General features: G+C 39.8%; 1 protein-coding gene across 1 annotated transcript; it reads left to right on the top strand.

Annotated features, from left to right (window-relative positions):
• On the top strand, positions 1 to 21214 carry phex (phosphate regulating endopeptidase homolog, X-linked). Its single transcript, XM_085362799.1, has 22 exons — positions 1 to 417; positions 4125 to 4181; positions 4315 to 4476; positions 5455 to 5538; positions 5850 to 6076; positions 7134 to 7202; positions 9310 to 9426; positions 9641 to 9724; positions 10278 to 10420; positions 10988 to 11081; positions 11919 to 12047; positions 12302 to 12403; positions 15139 to 15216; positions 15340 to 15443; positions 15769 to 15827; positions 16031 to 16085; positions 17589 to 17656; positions 17735 to 17865; positions 18084 to 18149; positions 18343 to 18447; positions 19379 to 19455; positions 19541 to 21214. The coding sequence occupies exons 1-22, from the start codon at positions 294 to 296 to the stop codon at positions 19641 to 19643; spliced, it is 2238 nt and encodes a 745-aa protein (XP_085218925.1). The 5' UTR covers positions 1 to 293; the 3' UTR covers positions 19644 to 21214.
• The last annotated feature ends 3070 nt before the right edge of the window (positions 21215 to 24284 follow it).

Raw genomic sequence — 24284 nt, 5'->3', positions numbered from 1 at the left:
CAGCAGAGAGAGCAAGACAGATTGGGAAACTGATCCGAGTTCGGGCTGTTAAATTGAGGGAAATTTTAAATTCTCTGAAATTTTACAGAGATGTTTGTAAGACTTTTGGGCATTTAATTTTTGCCCAGATATTAGACTTTTGGGGCCTATTTTTCTATAGTTTGGGATTTTTATTTATTTTTTGCCAGTATTTAGATGATTAATGTCTACTTCACCTCTCAAGATTTTTAGACTGTAGGAGTAGTGTTTTATCTGTGTGTGTGTGTGTGTTTGTGTGTGTGATATAGTAAACCATGGAGCTGGAGCATTTAGGCGGCGGGGGGGTTAAACCCGAGAGGGATAGCAGTCGTCTCTACAAGATAGCTCTGGCCATGTGTGTGTTACTCTGCGCCGCTCTGCTTCTTGCTCTCATACTAGGTAAGTCCACCCCAAACACACACATATATTTATATATGCACACATTTTCCTTATCCTACATTATAATTAGTTAGGAATCCAACATATGAGAATGTATGCATGGTGTCCTCAGATTATAGTACATGCAGACTGTAAATAACACATGACCATGCGAATGGGAGCAAAGGTCTTTGTGGAGGTCTCGCGGGTAACTTGTGTAGAACTATTTTAGGTTCATGTAAGGTTTCATACACGCCCACTTGCACACGCACAACTTTGTGCTCTCCGTAATGCACAGTGGGACACAAATCGGGACACTAGTGGAACAGAAAAGAATGTGTTTTTCACAGCTCTTCCTGCAGAGTGTAGTATTTTTTAGCAGGGACATGTGTAACGGTTTGCAAGTTATTTATTTACATCAATTTAAGCTGGTGCTGTAAAAGATGGTAGGTGCTGGTAGGTGTGCTAAACCAGTAATTTGCATGCTTTAGATTAGATCTCACACATATCCACATAACACTGCAATAAAGGGGGCAAAAAGGAGTAAGATGAGTTTAAACAAATATATTTAACACCTGTCGCTTGCATGGGAATATATAAAATATAATTAAAAAGACAATAAAGCGTGGGTAAACATGGGTTGACTATGAGGGCTGTTATTTTGATGGATCCCCATGGATTAACACAATCCTAGAGCTGGAGAGCTTCTTTGACTGTTCTTTTATTCTAGGAGTAGGTTTAATCCATGTCTGGGGACTGTGTAAGAGCACTGTATGCACTCTTAGCTGGACTTTTCCAGATGTTTCCTCCTGACTACGTTCACACTGCAGGTCTTAACCTCTTAAATGCTCAAGGTTAACCGCTCAATTCCGATTTTTTGATCAAATCCGATTTTTTTGTCTGCTTGTTCACACTACAAATAAAATGTGACAGCAAACGCGCTCTAGTGTGAACCCTCAAAGTGGCCCACATGCGCAAAAGACGACGTCACACACAACGTCACACACAACGCGCTCTGTTTAGACCCAGAGCAAACAGTATTGTTTGACTGATGGCCTTAATATAAAGACTTGTTTCGGATTTTACGTTTCCCAATTTTGCTTTAAGTTATAAAGTTACTTTGTTATTTACAAATGGCCTAAAAGGATAGTTGGAAATTTCTGTCAGAATCTGCAGATTATACAGTACAAATAAAATGTTCACGTTTCTCCAACGTAGTCTTCCCAACAGTTTCACTGGATGGCCAGGAAGCGTTCGCGATGTCTTCTCCGGTGCTGATAATTGCCGTCTGTCTTGTGTCAGTGATGTAAAAGACGGATTTAATGACATGACCATTCAAACAGCAGTCGCTTTCTAAAACATCAGATATGTATAGGATTCAGTACCACATATGAAAGTGACCCAGATCGGATTTGAAAATATCAGATTTGTGCCGTTCACACTGTCATACCATGATCAGATATGGGTCGTATAGGGTCAAAAAAGTCTGATTTGATGCGCTTTCGCCTGCAGTGTGAATGTAGCCAAATTGTTTGTTCTCCAATTCATTATTATTTATTCATTTTTTATTTCTGTTGAAACAATGCAGTCAGTTCCCTCTGCACAGAACATGTGGACCTTCTTTCTCAACAGTAAGATTAGTTACTACTCATAATAAAAAAAAATAGATTTTTATATGTATTATATTATATGCATTTCTATAATGGTCAAATTCTCAATTTTTGCTCAAAAGAAACAGTTTGGAGAATAAGAACATGCTCACTCTGATATTTAGAAATATTAGAAGTGGGCAAAAATACTGGGCAGCTGTAGCTCAGGAGGTAAAATGGGTGGCCTACTAATTAGACAGTAAGTGGATTGATCCTCGGATCCTCAAAGTACCTTTCCGCAAGATATTTAACCTCAAGATGCCCCCAATGCACCTACTGTGAGTGTGTGACTGTTAAAAGCACTTAGGCATGATGTGTGCGCTACATCAGCCCATTTACCAAATAGCTAGCTTGCTTTTGTCTGGAGTGAACAAATATGTCTATCTGCTGTTTGAAAGTTGTGGTTTTTACATTGTAGGAAATATTGCAGCATGGCTCCAGAGGAACTTTAAAGAGAGCCTGATTAGCTATATGCTCATTTTTTCCCAGTCTTTCTGCTATGCTCATAGTTTGGATTGGCATCACTCATGTGCAACTCTGCCTTCAAGATTTTGAGGAGAACATTTGAGTAATGTGAGTGTTGCATGGCTGTGAGGATGCTGTAGCAGGGAGGGGTGCGAGAGTAAGTATTGTTTTTTTTTTTTTTAGTTGTTGAGGGAAGGCAGAATTCTTGTGGTTTCATTGAAGTGTAATTACATTACGAGCCCATGTATGCAGTCCCACACACCCACACTAATAGAACCCCCCCCCCCTTCCCCATCCATGTGAATGACCACACACAGGAATGCTGCTTTGATTTTTTTTTTCCAGATATTTTTAATGAGTTTAAAGAGTGTGAGTCTTAAATGTGTGCTTGTGTATCTGCATGTTTGTGTTGGTGGCTTGTTTGGTATCTCAGTAATGGACATAAGTTTGGTTTTAGCAGTGACACTGGAGCCTCAGTCGCGAGTGTGTGTGCGTGTTTAAACCCCTGTGTATGGGCTTCTGGGTGAGAGAGCGCCTTGTTGAGTTTGTTCCAGGCCAAGCAGTTCATGCAGGGTTGAAGCTGTTCTGAAAGTGGCCACAACTCTCAACAAGCAGCTCTAACTAGGCAACAAGGCTGGTGGACCTCAGAGGTCAGACATTGCGGCGCAGCACCGTAACGCTCCACTCATCCGTTCACAATGGGGATTTGGTTTCTAAATCTGTCCACGGATCCACATCACATAACAGCGGTTTCTGCCAGGAGGTTGGAAAGGCAGGTTTTTGCTCACCTTCTATGAAGGGAAGTGAATGGGTAAACCTCCAGTTACAATGCAAGTAGCTTAAACAATGGTGTGGTTTGTTTTGTGGTGTTTTGATTGCCTTTCGCAAAAGCGAGCGAGTAATGTCACACTTATTGCATCTTTCAAGAGTGTGGCAAGCATGACTATTTACTCTGTCTGAGCGCTCTGCAGCTGTATCAGCTTTACTTGTTTATCTCGGTTTGACCCTTTTTCCTAAAGAGTGGATAGTAGAAATGTCCTCGACTACATCCTTCTCCAATAAGTACTGTCATTTTGGGGTAATTATTGCATAATCACTGGTGGGGGAGTATTCAGAGGCTGAAATATATGTAATAATGCTTCAGTATAGTAGTGCAGTGTTCCAAGGTGGAAGTCATGCAGTCAAAGTTTTACAGCCCCCGTAGGGAGGGGTAGACTGTATGTTTATACGGTTGAGAATATAGTAATTTTCTTTCTGTTGAGTTCATTTTCTAGAGCATTTTTTATGATATATATCATTACAACAAAGAGCATGAAAAGTCAAGTTTGCACAATATTTTCAAACTTATACATTTGCTAATAATTCATCCTTGCATTCAGGATATCTTGTGAGCTGAGGCAGAATTTCAAAGAGACATTTATGCATCAAATACACAATAACAATAACTGTTTGAGTCAAAGTTGATTTTTTGACCCTAGAACTGGTTTTGCTCAAGGTGCGGCCTTGTGAAAGTCTCAACTTCCCCCAATCTGATGCAGAGCTGAACTTGTTCGACGTTTGTGCGCATGTCTTCAGTTCTCAAACTTCACCAGCAACTCTTTTCCTCTTCCTCAGTGTCTCAAAAATCCAGTCAGGAGGAGTTCTGTCTGACCCCAGAATGCATTGAAGCAGGTGAGAAGAGGCGCTAAACGGTCCATCTTGTACGTTTAGCGGGTTACATATGGACTGTCTTAATTGTGACCTAAGTACCTTATGCTTAAATGTCATTGATGGAGGTGGGTTTTTTTTTTTTTTATCTCTGTAGCGGGGTCTATTCTAAGTAAAATGGATCAATCTGTAAACCCCTGCGAGGATTTTTATGCTTTCTCTTGTGGTGGGTGGCTGAAGGAGAACCCAATTCCTGAAGATTCGTCCTCTTACGGCATCTACCCCTGGCTTAGGCAGCATGTTGACATCCAACTTAAAGGTTTGAGAATAAATTCCTCATCGATGTCCTAATAAGCATTTTGGTTTTCTTACAAAGTTTCAGAAGTTTGGAATAATGAAGTATAGATGTAAAATGCACGTACTGAATGTAAATGTATTTCCTTTAAGCTAAATTCTTGGCTGCAGACTGCTCTGAATAGTTTTCAATTTTTTTCTACTTTTGGGATATTGCTGCAGTTTTCTTTATATGGTCGTCTGGTACAGACAGAGCACACACAGAGCTGCTCGGCATTCAGGAAGTTAGCCAGTCAGCAAAAAGTGCTCTTTTAGGGAGAGGTAGCTTAGCAAGACAGGACCTATAATGGCTTATTTCAGACAGAAGATAACAATAAGATCCAGTATAATAATAAATGAAAATATTGGAATTACAAAACAGAAAAGGAATAGTGCTAGATATTCAATTCAGTGCAATTTTATTTATATAGCACCAAACAACAACATTTGCCTCAAGGTGCTTTATATTGTGCCTTGAAAACAGGTGACTCCTTGTGAGCAAGCGCTTGGTGAAAGTGAGAGGGAAAAACAGCCTTTTAACAGGAAGAAACATCTGGCAGAAGTAGACAATGATGCAACCTTTTTCCTTAATAGGAATTTCATTAAAGGTCATGAACAAGGTTAAGTGTTTCCATTCACTGGACTCTTACTTTCAGAGTACGCTACTGAAATAGCATAGTGCTCCAACAACACTGCAAAGCTCACATCAAATTTAAAAAAAGGAGATCAATACAGCAAGCATGTCATCATTTTAAATGGTAAATGGTGGTTTACCATCATTTTAATCCATACATTCTTTTTTTTCAATTCTACATTAAACATCAGCCATTATGCATCCTGACTATATGGCTAAGTGTGTTATCCTAGTGACGGGTAATGTATCCCTGAGCGGTTAGCCTCTAGCAGAGATGATGACTGGGCATTAGAGGTTTCTTTGAATGATGACTCCAATTTGCTCCATCAGAATTACTGCAAGCTCCTTCTGACCCTGACGAACTTGAAGCAGTGACCAAAGCTAAGAGCCTGTACCGCTCCTGTTTGAATGAAAGTAAGTCACAACACAGACGTTTGCTCTGTGGATTTGTGGGGATTTTGTTTATATGAGACCCTCAAAATTCAAACCCTACAATTAAATGTCCTTACAAAGTCAATCATTTACACAAAGACACAGTGACTCTGAAAACAAATAAGGTAGGATGAGCTTTTATTGATCCACACGACAGATCTGGGGTAATGGAAAAGCAATAAGAAACATGGGTGCAGCACAAAGCTAAAAAAATAGCCACATGAGCTGTAAAAAGAGTACAAAAAAAATCAATAAAGTTGTGTATACCATTTGTTGTGTGTCTGTGTACAAAGCTCTATTGGAGGAGCTGGATGCCAGACCAATGCTGAGAACACTTAAACAGCCAGAGTTTCGGTGGCCTGTTGTGGGTGACGGGCGCGGTGGGGAATATCAGTGGTCAGAGAGTCAGTGGAGCCTCCTGAAGACGCTGGCAGCGATGAGGAATCAGCACAGTAAGAGCGTCCTGATTCGCCTGTACGTCTCCCCTGATGACAAAAACTCCTCTCACTACATTATCAAGGTCAGACATTTTTCCTTCATAGCCCATCACATAACTCCACTGTAAAGCACATTTTTATAGTATTGCACTTGCATTGTTGGATTCAAGAACTTGGAGAAATAGAAGTCCATTTCATCTCACTATCAAATTACATTAATCCCATTTTTTTAGTTGCTTGTACTGAAGTACAAAATCCACAATCCCATACACTGTATATAAAAGATGGACATCTAAAAAGAAAGAAAGAAAAGAAATCGAACGAGGCAAAAAGAAGCCTTCTTTATAGAATCCATGAGTTAAGGACAACATGACTCTGTTTATCTGTCATAAACTCATCTTTTCCCAATTATACTCTATGATCACAGTTGGTACTAAAGTTATACAGATGTTTATTTTTTAAGTTATAGTCCTGTTTAGTCCTTGTGGTTGGAAAGTGTCTACTATGTGTCAATTTCTCAGTTAGATCCACCCTGCAAAGTTGGCAACGGCCAAAACAATTTCTGTAAACCAGTTTGTAAGGTCAGTGTTATATCCATCTTTTATATACAGCATTTGGTTCCAATTTTGTAGAAGGACTTAAAGTTTAGGTTTAGAAATTTTCATTGTTAAAAACTGTGGGACCAGACGGGAAAGTGAGACCAGACAGGATAAGTACCTTTTCAACAAAGAAAATTAAAAAATAATGCTGTTATTCATTTTTGTTTACTTCATTTTTGTAATAATCAATAATCGTGTGCTCAATCAAAAGGCACAAAAACAGTTCAAATGGGCCAATCATTTTTATTTTATTTTATAAGAATGATGTGTACATGCACAGGCTATTCTTATTAAAAGAAATCTCCCTGTGCCAAATTATGACATTGAAAAGTGAATAAGAGCAATATTTTTGAACATACAACCAGAATTTAAAAGCTAATCAGTCATGCGAACAGATCCAAGTTTCAAAGCCAGGTGAGTTATTATGTATCTAGCTTAGCTTCACTAGAATATAATGTATCTGAAACCTCTTGGAACTGTTTTGAAAGACAGCAGTGTAAAAAGCAGCAGAGGCTAACCAGCACTTTCTGTCTTTATGTAGCTCGATCAGGCATCCTTGTCTCTGCCTTCCAGGGAAGACTACATCACCAACACCTCCTCTGCCCAGGCGGTGAGTTTCCACTTTGCCATTTTTCCATCTTACCTTTTAACCAAAACTTTCCGTCCTGGATGAGTGGTAGCAAAAAAGACTTTTCTTCGGAACAAGAGTTTCTATTCAGACTCAATACGTCCCCCTCTGTGTTTTCCTTTAAAAAAAAGATTTCTTCCTCACCTCAGTCACAGAGTTCTCACTCAAAAGGGATTGTAAAGACCTCATAAAGCACCTTTAGAAGCTATAAATTTAAATGGAATTGAAGATATCAAATAAGGCTTTTTAGAATCTCTATAACTGTGAATTCCTTCTTATAACGTCAAATCTAAACATTTATGAGTGAAGACCTGTTCAAGCCTTTGAATTTAGAGTAGTTCAAGATATTCATGCAAAACTTAAAATAGCAGAAATGTAATTTAAGGATAACAAAATCTTTTTGGATAAAACCGCTCTTGTATCACTTTCTTTTTTTAATTGTTTCTAATTGTTTCTTTTTTGTACTGATCTGGCTTTAAATATTTCTGAACCACTGATAAATGGATACATTTACATTTATATATATTAGCATATAATGCAAAAAACCTCTTTTGAGCCGAAACATTCTTATTAATAGTTTATCTGATCTGCTAACTTTAACACACAAATATTTAAACTTTCTAATGCTTTATAAACATCATCAGCGAGCAACACAGATTGGATTCCCTTTTTCAGTCACCATGAAGCTATTTGTGAACATAAATGTCCCTTTAAACCACTGAAGATTTTTCTGCTGCTGTGTGTCTCTCCCTCAAAAAAGGTAATAATAAAAAAATACGTTTCACTGAATACTGATACAGTAGCACAAGGGTATGTGAGTGCAGATGCAGGCGCTTGATTGATGTCTGATGATGCCTGATACCTGGATTTTGGACTACCTCACCGACCGACCACAGTATGTGAGGACTCAGGGCTGTGTGTCGGACAGGGTCGTCTGCAGTACGGGGGCCCCACAGGGAACGGTTCTGGCTCCGTTCCTCTTCACCATCTACACTGCAGACTTCTCCCACAATTCCACCCAGTGCTTCCTGCAGAAGTTCTCTGATGACTCTGCAATAGTCGGCCTCATCACTGATGGGGACGACAAGGAGTACAGAGGACTGACTCAAGACTTTGTGGACTGGTACCAGCTGAACTACCTCCAGATCAACGCCAGTAAAACCAAGGAGCTGGTGGTAGACTTCCGCAGGCACAAGCATTCTCCACTGCAACCACTGAACATCCAGGGTATGGACATTGAGGCTGTGGACAGCTACAGGTACCTTGGTGTTCATCTGAACAACAGACTGGACTGGACTCATAACTCAGACGCCCTCTACAGGAAAGGGCAGAGCAGGCTGTACCTGCTGCGGAGACTCAGGTCGTTTGGAGTGGAGGGCCCACTCCTGAAGACCTTCTATGACTCTGTGGTGGCTTCTGCTATCTTTTATGGTGTGGTCTGCTGGGGCGGCAGCATCTCTGCTGGGGACAGGAAGAGACTGAACAGGGTGATCCGAAGGGCCAGCTCTGTTCTAGGATGCCCTCTGGACCCAGTGGAGGTGGTGAGTGACAGGAGAATGGCGGCTAAGCTGTCATCCCTGTTGGACAACGTCTCCCACCCCATGCAGCAGACTGTGACAGCACTGAGCAGCTCCTTCAGTGGGAGACTGCGGCACCCACGGTGTGGGACGGAGAGATTTCGCAGGTCTTTCCTCCCCACTGCTGTCAGACTCCACAACAAAGACTTTAACTGAACAAACACACACATCCACACATGTGCAATAACACTAAGTGCAATAATCTTTTCTGGCATCGTTGTATTTTTACTCAGTTGTATATAGCATTCGTATTCTATTTTTATCTTATTGTATATTTTTATTCTATTTTATTCTACTGTATATAGTATATTATTTTATTCTATTCTGTACAGCTGTGTACTGTATTTATTCTTATTGTATTCTAATTTTTGCGTCATAACTTTTGCACTGTCCACTTCCTGCTGTGACAAAACAAATTTCCCACGTGTGGGACTAATAAAGGTTATCTTATCTTATCTTATCTTATAGCTCAGAGCAATGAAAGAATGAAGTCTCTCTGTCTCTCTCTCCAGTATCGTGCGGCGCTGCTCAGTTTGATGGTGGATGTGGCCGTCATGCTGGGCGCCCCAGAGAAAGACGCTCTGACCCAGATGGAAAAGGCTCTCGCCTTTGAGACCAAAGTGGCTCATGTAAGGACGTCATGTCAGATAAATATAATCCCGCTTAATGTATGAAAATTATTAAATAGGTCTCTGTAGCTCCAAAGCTAATTAAAACTCTACATTATTCTCTGTGAAATATGGCGGCTGATTCATCAGCTTCGCCAACAGTATAACAGGAAATCGTTTTTTGGACAAATTTAGGATCAGTCATGCTGATGACAATTGCTCTCTGTGTCTGCAGATCCTGATTCCCTATGAAAACCGCACCAGCGAGAGCATGTACCACAAATACACGCTCTCTCGACTGCAGCGCTCAATACCTCAGGTACTTTAAAACAATGCAGAAAAACCGCCAGAGAGAAATCAACCTTAGCATCAGTTGAGACCGGTTCAAAACCAAGTTGTACACGATGTCCTTGTCCGGTTTTTCCTGAGAAGTCTTCCTACCAAGCAGGGCTTTCTTCAATAGTACCAAACATTCCTGTTTTTTTGTGGACTGTTTTGTTTCCAAGGTCAGAAGAAAGATCAGTACCGCTCTGATGGTGAATTTGTAGCTACTGAGAGCAGAAACTCAATCAGCAAGTCAAGGAAACTGCTTTTATTGGATTTGTCTGAAATGTAACTACAAGCTTCATGATATGTTTAACCTCTATACAAACCGAATTAGAAACGAGGACTGCTGATATTTTGTATTTACCTGTGCACAAAAATGTAGTTCACAAAAGTTGAAGTTGAACTCTGAAATTGAAAAAATACAATGCGTGCAGGTGTTGCGATGCACAGAAACTGAAGTAGCTGGCTTGGTGAATATACTACATATTTCTATATAGTGTTAAAGACCTTTCGTGCTCTTTCTCCCTCTCTCTCTATTGCTGTAGTTCGATTGGCTTAATTTCGTAAAAACTGTGGTGGAGTCTAAAGGTGACCCGGATCGATCCATCTCCTCCTCTGAGCCTGTCATCGTCAGAGTTCCACAGTACTTCAAGGAACTTATGAAGCTCATCGAGGCCACCGATCCCCGGTACAGACTCCCTTTCTATCGTGGTGCCTTGTTGACACAATAGCTTAAAGACACTCTTCATACACACCCTATTAATAAATACAATTGTTTGGTCCCAATGCGAGCTAAATAGTGTAGAAAACTGCCTCGGGCAGTTTACGTGCATCAGCAATGCAGATGCAAAATCTGCAAGCAATAGGCAATAAAAGGGTGCAAAAGCTACATAGCCTCAGAGTTCAGATGCTTGGCTTAATGGCAGGATGGCTTTAAAGAAAGAGCAGCTAAAACAGTCAGGGGCGCAGTAGGCTCTGTAAAAGAAAAATAAGGATTATTATGTAGTGTATATCAGGCAAAGCTACTCTCGTAGTGTCAAAAAATTGAAGAATTGGCACCTGAGATAAACATTCAACTCCCCTATAAACTCAACCCAGTCCTCATAAGGGACAGATATAATGTAAACACACAGGCACAGACATGAGCCCACACTGGGGCTCGAGGGCACCTGTCGCTCAGTACAAGTATTTTACAGTGTATAATGAGATTACATGTAGGAATTGAATTAATGTCCCCGTGTCTCTCGCTCTCCAGGACGGTAGCGAACTACGTCCAGTGGAGGACAGTCTTTTCCCGGATAACCGCTCTGAGCCGTCGTTTCCTCTACAGATACCTTGACTACGCTCGGGTCGGTACACAAATCTATGTCCATATATGATCACTTTTGAATGTTTTGAAAACAACTGTATTTTAGAAAAGCTTAAGAAATGCAATATTTTGAATGTTAACATTTAGCGTGCTAACCGAGGCCTGTTAAATCTCAGATGTAGCTCTTGGGTTTTTCACAGTTTCTCAGAGCAAAAGTCTGACCTCGGGGTGAATTTATTAGGACATTCACTCCTTGGAAGTCTGGCTGCTATCTTGAATGTCTTCCACTTGTGAATAATCTTTCTCACTGCAGAATGATAGACTTTAAATTGTTTGAGAATAACCTTATAACCCTTCCCAGATTGGCTGGCACCAACAGTTGCTTCTCTGAGATCATTTCTGATGTACTTGCTCCTTGGCTAACACCATTGTGCTAACACACTAAAATCTTCCAGACATACAAAACTGCCAAAAATCTCTGCTTTTATAAAGGTGCTCAAACTTGCTGATGATTAGTTAATTGGGTGCATTTCATTAGCAGCGGCAGCTGCTCATAATTCTCTTAACGTACACTTTTTTTCCCTTTTTAAATGTTTTACACCTAAACCTAAATAACTACACTTGAAGGTTTCTCAGCTTTTCTCAATCTCTGTTTTTAGGTCGCAAAATTCTTGTCACAGTACTTAGTGAGTTGGGGAAAGATTTTCTAATTTTACCAGTTGGTAGCTTCAAATGTTTTAAACAAATCATCCCCCCTCCCCGACTAAAGTGACTCAGCGTGAGGTCTTAAACACTCTCGTTAATGGAAACTTGTCAGTGGAAGTTGTTTTTTTGGAGCGATGTCACCTTGAATTTCCGTCTCTCTCGCCCCCATTAGGTAACCACAGGAACCACCTCTCTGACCCCGCGCTGGGATAAGTGTGTTAACTACGTGGAGAACTCACTTGTTTATGCCACCGGCCGGCTTTTTGTCAACACACACTTCCAGGAGGACAAGAAACACCTGGTGTGTGTGTTCCCATCATATCCTAAATCCTGGCTCAGCTGTTTGAGTTTTCTGTAGCTGTGTAACAGATGAGTGCTGAGCTGTGATGTCTGCATCACTGTAGGTGTGTGTGTCTGTGTTTAGATGGCAATGATGCTGGGCCTTTTTGCATTTTTTATAAACAGCCTCACTTTGCTATAAGTGAGAACGTTCTAGGTTTGCGTCTGAAAATCTGAACATTTAAACTTCTGTTTCATACTTGATTTGTTTCTTAGATGGAGGAGCTGATCGACGGCATCCGCTGGGCGTTCATCGACATGCTGGAGAAGGAGAATGACTGGATGGATGATTTAACCAAGAAGCGAGCTGTGGAAAAGGCACAGTTTATTCCATCTTTTCTAATCTAAACTGTAAACACCACCTGGGTCTGGGTGCAGTTCCCCCCTCCAGGGGCGGGGGCACCTAGACCCGGTTTGTAGAGTACGCTTGGGGAGTGTGATCGTGTGTACAACGTCTCTTTATGTCTGTCTCCACGTTGGTTGAGTGTGGAGTAAGTGCATATGAGAGCATGAGGGTGGGAATGGATGTTTGTATCTGTGTGTGCCTGTATGTCTGTGTCTATATGTCAGGTTGGGTGTCAGGCGCCACCTCTCTGGGGACATCTCAGGCCCTCCAAGGTTTGGAGGCCTATCTCCCCCTACCACCACTTCCCCTGCCAGTGGCGGACCCCCTCAGACATCGGTGCGTTGGTGGTTCTTTGTGTCCGGGGATGGGCGTCCAGGTACACACCGGCTCACTCCTTGGCGGCCGCTTATCGGGGCCTGGAGCCTGGGGCTCGCTCGGGCCACTTCGGAGGTGGGGTGCCCCCGGCCTCTCGGCCTGGGGCTCGGTCACTCAGGCGCAGCTGGCTGCCGGCGGAGCTCACGGGCGCGTCACTGCAACTCCCCCTGGCTTCTGCTCCGCGGCTGCTGAGTGAGCCCTCATCTGGGACTCTCCTCAGCTCTTTCCGGGACAGTGGCGCAGCTGCCCCTCTGTTGGTCTTCCTTGGTCTCTTGTGTTCTGGGGGCCTCTGGATGTCTGGAGTTTTGATCTCCTCCACACCTGCTTCACGCCCTGGAGGACGGGGCTGTGGCCCCCCCACACCCTCTAGCAGATTATTACATGAAGGAACCTTTTAAAAAACAAAAAACAAGCGCGTCCATGCTCACAGGTGTACACACGGGTGATCACACCCACAAACTACACCCTTTTTGGCTCCTACCTCAAAGCACACTGTGTTCTGTTGATCTTATGTGCTGCACAATAATGTTTAACATTTAGTATTTACTGTCATATTCCCATATATCATTGTGATGTTGTTACTCTTGTTCTCTTCTGCTTGCTTTCTTTTTTCTTTCTCAGCAGGTGATCCAGGTGATTGATATATGCATTTTTTTTTCTCTGCCCGTTCTGTTGGTTTTTGTCTTTTGCCCTTCTCCCCCGTCCCTCTTCTCAGCTGTTTCTCTTTCCCTCTTTCTTTCTCCCTTTCTTTCCCCCAGTCAAGTCTGTCCCGTATTCAGTAAGTGAAAATAAAATAAACAATAAAAGGTGAATCAAATGGACCATTACGGCAAGGCTGGGATGGTCAATTTGGTAAAGTAAATCCGTTGGGCATCTTTCTTTGCCTTTAGACAACAATTCTGATGGCAAAAGAGCCAAACGGGACAGGCCAAAAAAACAAAAAAAACAACAAAAAAAAAACAAAACAAAACTGTAATATTAAAAAATATTTGGATTGGTGATGTGAATTTCAAACTGTTTAATCCAAAACTGGCCCAACAAATTGAATGAAATACAGCAGTGCATTAAATAGTGAAAACAACACCCTCTCTGAACAGCTGTGTTAGTCACATCTAACCGTTAAAACAAAGTCTGACCTTACTGTAGTTGCAGCAGCTGGAAACAGCTGCCAAGCTAGAACAGATACCATTGTTCTATCGGTTCGGGAAATCTGTTAGTATTTACTGGCACCACTAAAGAATATTTATACGCAAAAAAGAAGAAGTCCTTTACTCAACAACCCAACAACAGTGTCTCTTACGTGATCCACCATAATCCTTATTTATCTTATAGTCAGCCTTGGTGAGGTTCTTAGGCATAAGTCATACGGGCCAGAGACCCGTGGACAATCCCCTGGCAATACCATAGAAAAATGACTATTGCCTGAGCAGTTGGCAAGTGGTTGAAGGAGGTGGTTGATAGTCACTAGGTGAAACTTGTCACAAAGAGATATATGATGTTCAATATTTTTTATTTTTACCACTTAACGAGCAGTTGGTAAGTCTTTGTGGACAAGTCAGCATCTTCCCTACAGGCAACAGCATTGATTTGTTAGTGCCCAAAGCAGTTACAAGGATGTTTTTGGTGCTGCACACTCTTTGTGACTGATTTCACCTTGCGACTCAAACCACTCACCAGTCAGTCAAGGAATACAAATTTCCCCTAGTGACCAGTGCTTTCCGGGGGGTTGCTTCCTGCTCAAAAGCCTTTGTTAGTGATGCTTTAATCCATCCTTTTATCTCTTCCCTCTTAGAAGCCACGTCTCCTTTTATTAACTTTTAACTTTCTTCTACTTGACTGCCCCCAACCAAACTGTGGTTCGGGGCCTTTTATGCTGTGACCATAAAAGGATATCTTCTCTTGCTGACATCAAACTGAGTGAAAAAAGAGTGTTTAGAGCAGCGTGAGCTTTTGGCTGACAGGGATTGTCACATTCTCATTGATTGCAATTTTCATGTGTTCTCACTGGAACTGCAATGATTGAGAGAAAATACATTATCTTAGGTTTTCATAAAGTCAGACTCAAATGTGTCCAGGATCTTATTGCTTATGGCAAGCATATAGACCTTCATAATTAAAAAGGATTTTGCTGTAGGGGCCCGGCAATGTTTCTGTGAAGACACTTTAGCCTATGACTCTCACAGTGCTCTCTTTTTATTACTTTAATATCATTTAAACTTACTCATTCAAACTTATATTTGCACTCACTGCCAATTAAGTTTGACTGAGAGTCTGACACACCTTTTTATGTTTAATTTAGATTTTATTTAAATTCTCTTATCTCTCTCTATAGGCACATGCAGTCCTGGCTAAGGTTGGCTACCCAGAATTTATTTTGAATGACACCTACCTCAATGAAGATTTGAAGCAGGTCTGTTTAAATTAGCACAGCACCAGCATCATGTTCCTGCAATGTTTTTTTCCCTTTTCATTCTGAAAATGGAGGAATGTTGCTATTTAGAAGTAATGTGTAATGTGTTTGTGTCTGCTTCAGCTAGAGTTAAAAGAGAATGACTACTACGGCAACGTGATGCAGACACTGAAGTTCATCGCTCAATCCGATCTCTCCTGGCTACGAAAGAGCGTCCCACGCACAGAGTGAGTGGCAAGTGTGAATACTTAATTAGGCACTGTGACATCATCCGTTTGATAAGGAGATACATGTTGACATTAGGTCCGTCCTAAAGTATATGCAGCTTTACTGCTTTTTGACTCTAATGGGCATTATAATATATAAAATAGACATGGTGATGTATTAAATGAGACTTGAAATTAGGGATACAGCAACAGGAGTCGCCCCCTGTTGGCCACTGGAAAGAAGGAGGCACTTCCTTTCTTGCCTTTCTTGAAGCTCCAGCGATCGTTTATAATCAGGCTATGGTTTTATGTCCTTATTAATGCCTAATGTGTGTTTGTGTTTCAGGTGGTTTACAAACCCAACAACCGTGAACGCCTTCTATAGTTCATCCACAAATCAAATCAGTAAGATATACATTCATTACATTTTGTTTTTTTAATCACTCAGTTAAGTCCTTACCAGACAGATCAAAGCACCAATTCTGGGATTTCCATTTTTGTTAGCAAACATAAGATTGAAAAGCCTTGACCTTATGCAGTAAAATATCCTGTTTGGAAAGAACTAAAGATACACAAAAAGAAAAATTATTTTTGGTCTTCTTGTTTAGGATTTCCTGCTGGAGAGCTTCAAAAACCCTTTTTCTGGGGAAAAGAGTATCCAAGGTGAGTCATCCCACCCAAGAGCTGACTTTATTTTAAAAGAAAAACCTCCTATTAGAGAACCACAGCCTGGGCAGCATTATTGTTCTCAACAGATCTATAAACTGTCCTATATTAAACATTGGCTTGACAGCTTGATTTTATTTTGTAAAGCAATTTCCCACAGCACAGTAACATTTGTCCATGCTTCTTCTTTTTTTTCCTTTTTTTTTTTACCATATCTGAGACTGGATGACAAGCTATGTAACAATCTGCCCAGCTGGAATGGTGCTGGCTTCCAAAGCTTCTATTGCTTTCTTTTTATTGTGTTCTTTCCTCTTCCTGGTGTGTTGTTCTCTGAGTGATACTTTACATCATTAAACTAAAAGTTACTGAATGAAGAAAGTAGCTCATTAACTGCCTGCTAGCTGTCAGTTTTAATACTCTTTAGCTTGGCCGCTAATAGAAAAATAACTGCACACAGTTTATGTATGATAGGATCCAGTGGTGTGTGACGACTTTTACAAAAGCTCAAGCAGAGACAATGACAAACAAAAAGAAATTATCTTCCACTGTTTAACAAGACAAATTGTTGTTTCAGACTATGAAACAACCGTTTCATGATTTAGTGTTGCATGTTATGCATCTTGCAGCACTCTGTGTGGTCATCTTCCCCTTTGTGCACTTCTTGCTGGCTGAAGAATTATTAAATGTTATTACTTTTATAGTTATCATAAAAAAAATATTTGCTCTTAGGTGACAATGATCTGTGCCGGAGGAACATTTAAGAACATTTAGTAGAAGTAATAACACACTTTATATGCCACACTGTACATAAAGCTGTAGTATTGTTATGTAAATTTGATTGGTAAAAAGCAATATTACTGCTGTTTATGTTTGAGGTTGGTTTAAATATTTAAATATATTCTACTTGGTACTCAATTATATACTTGTAATTGTTCTAAAGGACCATTATAGCTAAATTAAAAGGCCTGTGCACTGTCAAGATCTACAGGAAGATTCAAATTATTAATGAAGAAATAAGGTAGCGTATTAAACAAAACAGCTGTCTAAAGATGATACACTCAGTATAGACAGCTCTCGTGCATGCTAATCTGAAAGTATTGGTGAAGTCTGCAACTGTTAACTGTGTTCAGAGCCTTGAACGCAGAGCCAGCAGCAACTTGTTTAGCATTGCTAGTCTCCCTCAGTCTCCCATCAAAAACCAGAGGTTTATCCACAATGCACATTCCAATGGAATCATAGTCAAGCAGAGTCAAATGTGCTTCCAAAGACAGAGGCTGCAGCCTCAAGATGTCAATCATTTAAAGAATGGATACAGTGAAACCAGAATAATTATGACAGAATTCTGTTTGAGATGTCTGTGTTTAGACTTCATTGAACAGGCACTGCTTGCATACTTCCCCTGATCGAGCACCACTGATAGAATCTAATCCTCTCTTGAAATTCCACAAGACGTTGACTTGTGCCACACTAAAATCTGTGTTGTTTTCCTTCAATTTACAGATCTTTAAGTTACGGTGCCATCGGGGTAATAGTTGGACATGAGCTAACGCACGGCTTTGACAATAACGGTAAATAATGTTTGCTAATAATGATTTCAAAATATAACATTTGCGATTGAATAATAATGAATTATGTGGTCTGAACAGGTCGCAAGTATGACAAAAATGGCAATCTTGAACAGTGGTGGAGCAACTCGTCCATAGAGGCCTTCAATGAGAAGACCCAGTGTATGATTAACCAGTATAATGGTTATCACTGGAAGGAGGCGGGCCTAAATGTAAGGAAGCAGTCTGAATGTGCAAAAATTTATTTAAAAAAAGAAGAAAAAACTGCAGATGTAGTTTAAACCACTTTTCTAAGAAACTGTCTAAAAAATGCCTGTGTATAACTGGATAATTATCAAAGTCAAGAAATAACTGAAGACTGTTGTTCAGTTCAGATGTTTCTGATGCATTACTGCCTTTGTTACTCTTTTGTAAATGTTTTGCCCTGCAGGTGCGGGGTAAGAGGACCCTGGCAGAAAACATAGCAGACAATGGAGGAATAAGAGAAGCATTCAGGGTATGATCTATGATTTAAGAAATGGTTTTCTACAGGAGCTGTCTACTTCGGACATTGTGAGCTATTGTTTTTTAAAAAAAAATTCCTAATCCTAAAGGAATTTGTTCCCTTAGCAAAAATGATGAAGAAGAATTAACGACGTCATGTAAAGCAATCCAGATGAGAGAATGTTTATTTCACTGTTCTTGTGTAGGCGTACAGGCGGTGGGTGGATGAGAGAAGAGGTGGTGTGGAGGAGCCTCTGCTGCCTGGAGTTGCACTGAACAACAACCAACTGTTCTTCTTGAGCTATGCACATGTAAAGACACTTTTGCACACTGTTTTTCACTACGCTCTAAATGCAGTTTTTCTGCCAGTGTGTGTTAGATCTGAAGACCTTCAGTTGATTTGCAGGTCTGCATAGTAAAGTGAGACAGGTAATATTTGGGCATTTTCCTATGGGAAATGTAATGTTTGGGCACTTTAACATAATGGTTGAATATAAACCAAACCATATAAACCATTAAAGTGGATTACATAAAAATAGTATATACATTAAAATTGTACTTCAGTGAAGTACTTGAGTAAATGTACTCAGTAACCTTCTATAGCTGGTTCTATCCATGTTGGAGAATCCAATTGTATTTCCCATGGCCCCCTTGTGGACACATCCCTGATGTCCTTCATTTCTTAACTACAGTTTTATGCAAATTTAAAGAGTCGGTTCTTGTAATTCCTAAAAGTGTCAGTAGGAGGCAATGTTGCTCCTCTCACGCTGTCATTTACTGAAACAAATGTAAAATATAGTTGAACATATCTATTTCTAATGCTATCAAAACCATAGAGATGAGAAAGGTTTGAAAATCTATCACAGGGCTTTCATGCTGTGTTCCACATCTTGGGTACTGCTCTTGTTGAGCTGTTAGAGTTATTTGTTCCCCTTTCATGCTGTCTAGCCAAACAGGATGTCATCGTGTTTTACTGTTTCCATGTGTGGAACATGTCTGGCTACTCAGAATTATTGCATTTATAGAAGCATGCATGTGTGATTTTGCATTCAAATGCATTCCTGTCTGTGGAAATAATGAAATGGAATGGCCTCAAATGGAATGCTAGACAGAAGTTTTCCTTTCGGATTTTTATTGTAATATTGCATGCAGTGGCACATGTTAAGTCAGAAACTTCTGAATACGCATACGTAATTTTGAGTATCTAGCAAAGCATTTAATCGGTGTGTTTGTAATGCGCAGGTGAGATGTAACACATACAGACCAGAAGCGGCCAGGGAGCAGATCCAAAGTGGAGCTCACAGTCCACCAAAATACAGGTGAAGCCCGCACACAGACACACACATGGACACACATAGCAAGAACCCCTCCAACCTGACCTTTATCGTCACTCATGTCCTGCAGAGTTATTGGAGCGATGAGTAACTACGAGGAATTTCGGAAAGCATTCAAGTGTTCCGAGTCGTCGATTATGAACAGAGGAGCACAATCCTGCCGGGTGTGGTAACCTTCGACCTCAGCGTGATATCCCTGAAAAGGCTGATAATGCTGGATTTATCCAACATAGTTTACATTATAAGGGAACAACATTAAAATGAAGTAGAGTTGTTCTCACTGAAACACACTAATACATACACAGCGTTTGGGTTAGTGTGGATCTTTGACCTGAAACCACTTTCAATTGGCTAACAAGAAAAATTTAACTTTTTACAGTCATCTTTCTTCCTTATGTCACATAAATTAAGGTTGAAGATTCTTATAAAGGACCACAGTTACAGGGTTGGAGACAAACATGTTTTTGTGACATTACAACAACACAGCTATATGTGCTGTACATGCAGCTAAATAAAAGCACTGCATTTACATGAACTGCATTTCTTCTGAGAATTTATGTAATGTAAATGTACAACGATGAGAACTTTTCTACTGATTACAAAAATATATCCCAGGTTGTTTTTTGTGACTGTAGGATACAGATATATCAGCTCAGCTCGCATTTATTTGTCAGCAGCCCAAATTCTGAACACTGTACACCAAAGATTAGCTCTTTAAGTAAAGTTATGTTACTTAATATTATTTTATTTTGAAAACCAGTATTATAGAAGCAAAGTGATCTTAATGTAACATCTAGCAAACTAGATCAGGTACTTTGTCTGTGAGTTGGAATTTGAGTGTGTGTGAGTGTGTGTGTGGGCCCAGATTTTCCTTTGACAGTCTTGCCTTCTGTTTTGCTTTGTTTCAATCTTGTGTCAGACATTTATATTCATTGCACTGCAGTTCAGCCCGAGGCAAATGAACTTACAGAATTACAAGCACTCAAACTGCAGCATGCGTTCTCATTTGTCTTTGTGTCTCCGTCAGTGGACTGTACCGCTCAGGTGCATTCACACCACAAAATGATGTTTCTTGGGAATAACAGGAATACTGTATGATGCATAGTTTAAATATTTCGTCAGAAAATGGGAAAGAAGTATCTGTTGTAATGATTTGGCTGTGATTTGTTGACTTTGTATCAGCCTGCTGGTCTTTTTCTTTATTTAGCATTTTGTTTTTAATAAAGAAATCTGTAGTGAAATTACACTTATCATTCTAGAATTAAATCTACCGATTAAAATCATGAAACAAATATTAATTATTTGAGTTTTTAAAATTTCTGTAAAACTTTTTTTTACTGTTACTGCCAAACAGTAGTGCTAATGTTTGATTCTGTGCCAATTATACAGCTGTTGAGACCTGTTGGTAATCCTCCCTGCCAACAACTGGTTAGTAGGGAAAAACTGGTATTTCTGATCTGGAGAACAGTTGATGGCGGTCTCTACACTGTAAAAAATGTAAATAAAGAACAAACAAACTAACAAAACAAAGAATGTGCTGTTAATTTTCTGCCAGTACATTGTCTGTTTTTTCTTTGTTTCTTTGTTTGTTTATGTAAACTACAAATGGTAAAACAAAGAATGACTAAATTCCTAATAAATTTTCGTACTTTAAAATAGTACATTGTGCTGTATTTTTACAGATTTTTTTTAAAGTGTCTATTAAATTGGTTAGAAAGGGAGTGCTACACACACAAAAAAAACTGTTTTTCATAGGATCAGGACTAAAAGAAAAAAATATGATACTTAATTCAAAATAATATAAAACTGGATTAACTTGTAAATAACATCAATTTGAAATTTGTGATCAATGGGCAAGCCCTAGTCCTGTAACTTTACTGTCAGTATTTTAGTAGTACGATATCCACTGTAGAAATGATTAGATTGAAACCAGTGTATATCATTACAGGTCTTTGTCTTCCTTTTTTCATTATTATTATTATGTCTTCTGTTTTTCTTCGAATGTTTTTGTAAGTTAATATGTGACAAACTTTTCATTGTAATTATAAATTTGTATGTCGTCATAATGGTCCACTGATTCTGGTCTTCAGTTTTGTTTTGTTTTTTAGGTTCCAATAAAACTTCTGAGACATTACACTGTACCTCCAATTTTGCCGTGATTGATAAGAAGAGACAAAAAAAATATGTGTGCGAACAAGAGAGAGAGCCAGAGTGATGTAGTGAGCAGTGGGTGGAGGGTGCTGATGGATGGTGGACAAAAGACATAAAGAGATTGAAAGCATGTCCATTTATTGATTTTCCTCCGGACTCGCTATTACACACACTTACACCACATCACATCCCATTCATTTATGTCAACAGTTCCCATGGCAACTTGTTCTGTGTTACAGGAGGTGCTGTGTAGTCTTGTGGTATCCAGCAGGGGGTAACATTAATGATTTGTATCTGTGGCAACACCAGCGGCAGTCTCATCAATTCACACCAATTAGAAAAACAGTCCACTGCTCCAGTCTGTCTCTTAGTGTGTGTGTATGTATGTGCATGTGTGTGTGTGCTGGGAGGTGTTTAGATGATTAAGAGACAAAGGTAGGAAGTAAGTGAGATGCTTTTACGAGCAATATAATGCATCAAGCACCTGGCAGGCATTCTTGTCTTCTAACTTAATGGAAGTTTCGATTACCGATGTGCTACACAAGAATCAGAACAAACAACGGACATTTTTACTTTTTATTTCTTTTATTGTTGCTTGTCTCCTCGTGCCCTGTCAAGTATTTGGACTCGACATTTGAGTTGATTTTATAGATTAAGACATCTCAACTTTTGTATACAGAAAAACATCATGACAAAATCCATTAAAGTGAAGCAGTAGAAAACTTTTGTCTCCCTTTTGTCTTCAAAACTATTTCACATTAGAAAAATCACACGGCACAAACAGAAATGTCACAAAAAGCATAGGCTACTGATAATATTTCCCCGTGCACCAGGCATAGCGGAATTGGCTTGATTTGTCCCCAATATACCTTTTACTACTCATGCTAGGAAATTCATCCGGGTAGGAATTTTCTCCAGGACCCAGGTCAGATTGAGTACTTTTTCTTTTCATATTGCTATTATGCGCTGCATTGTTTCACTCCCACCATGACTATGTAATTTCTTTTTCGCCTTCTTCTGTTTTACCGGCAGTTGGCAACCCATTTAATTGGAGCAAGAAATTGCACTGCCCTCTAGTGGAAGAGAATGTAATTGTTTTGCCAGGTGAAACCCGATAGTCTTTCACGGCACACCTGATCATTTCTCACAGCACACCTATGTGCCGCGGCACAGTGGTTGGGAAACACTGAGCTAACTGACTTTTTGCCAGCTTGTGTAAAATGTAAGTATCCCTCTTGAAAAGATTTTGTTCAATCAGATGGTTCACAAGGCTGCACAAAAAGGTTCAGGTGCTTTGCCCTAATTATAAGACTAATTGTTATAAGATAGTTATAGATTATTTTATTGATGTATTTATTTTTTAATAAATAAATCTTACATGGACTCCAAAGAGCTAAGTGATTTCAACTATTAGCTGTGTTCACGATAACTGTTAGAGTTGTGTTATGCAGCTCAGAAAGCCCAGGTTAGCTGTCAAATAGATATTTTGATGATAGCTAGACTAAACTTAGCTATACAAAGACTAATTTTTGAGATTGGGTTTTTGATTCTCCAGTTGTTTTACCTATATTTGTGATTAGAGAAGCTCTGAGCTCTGTTGGTCGCTTTTATCCAGTACGTAAGAGAGCACAATCACCCCTGCTTGACTCTCTCAGTGTTTGTCGAGCAGTTATGAGTAATAAGCCCATACCTGACTTGGTGCCATTACATCACTGACTTGTGATAAATCTACTTTAGTGGCCAGTGTAAAAATGACATCTAGGGTGATTAAACCACTGATTTGTCACCTGGAGGCTACCTTTGTTAAACACTACCACACTAATCTGCACACTTGAGTAAATCAACTGACACATTGACCCCAAGAACCACTGAAAAAGAGGCAATGTACTGTCTATGAAAGCATCTAATTTGTAAGATTTTTTACTTCTATTTTCTTTACTTCTGCAGGTTCCACAGAGTAAAGGAAAATTGAAGTGAAAGGTAAAAAGAAATTGTAACCTCTACATATTTTTATATGTCATAATTTTTAAAATATTTTTAAGTTCTATGCTCGTCCTAATGAAATGCTGAGTTTGCATAAGTTGTATCAGTAAGCTGCAGTAGATTGGCAACGTGTCCAGTGTGTACCACGTCTGTGTCCCTAGAACATCTGGGATAGGCTCCAGCCCATCCATAACCCGGATCTGGATAAGCAGAAGAAAATGAATGGATAGATAATTGAGTTCCTGTGTATTTTTCACCACAGAAAATGCATTTATTGCCTTCATAACAAAGCACAGCTGTGCTTTGTTTGATGTCATTATTAGCTTCCTTTTGTCAAACATTTGCCCTCATAAACATTTACATTCTGAAAGCCGGGCTTTGTTAATTAGATACTCGAATTGTCCAGAGGGACCTCTTCTGATGTTTATGTATCTGTGCTCCTATTATAGTCAGTGATTTTGTTGACTCATCCTGCACTCCAGGTACAAAATAACTGTCAGTCCTTCCCGTCTAGATGGTTCTGAAGAGGTTGGTTTCATCATACAGCTATGGTACCATTTTGCCCATTGTGAATAGATTCTAGTAATAGTATGTGAACAGTATTGTCTCAAATTTGAAGATTCTCAGCTAAAGTTGAAGAAAATTGCTATGTCACAATATGCAGATTTGATCCATTCTTA

This window comes from Diplotaxodon limnothrissa, linkage group LG9 (genome assembly GCF_057381915.1).
Source record: "Diplotaxodon limnothrissa isolate DT_005_m linkage group LG9, D_limnothrissa_male_GT1.1, whole genome shotgun sequence".
NCBI lineage: Eukaryota > Metazoa > Chordata > Actinopteri > Cichliformes > Cichlidae > Diplotaxodon > Diplotaxodon limnothrissa.
The sequence above is the reverse complement of the archived record's forward strand: the minus strand, read 5'-3'. Positions and strand labels throughout refer to the sequence as shown.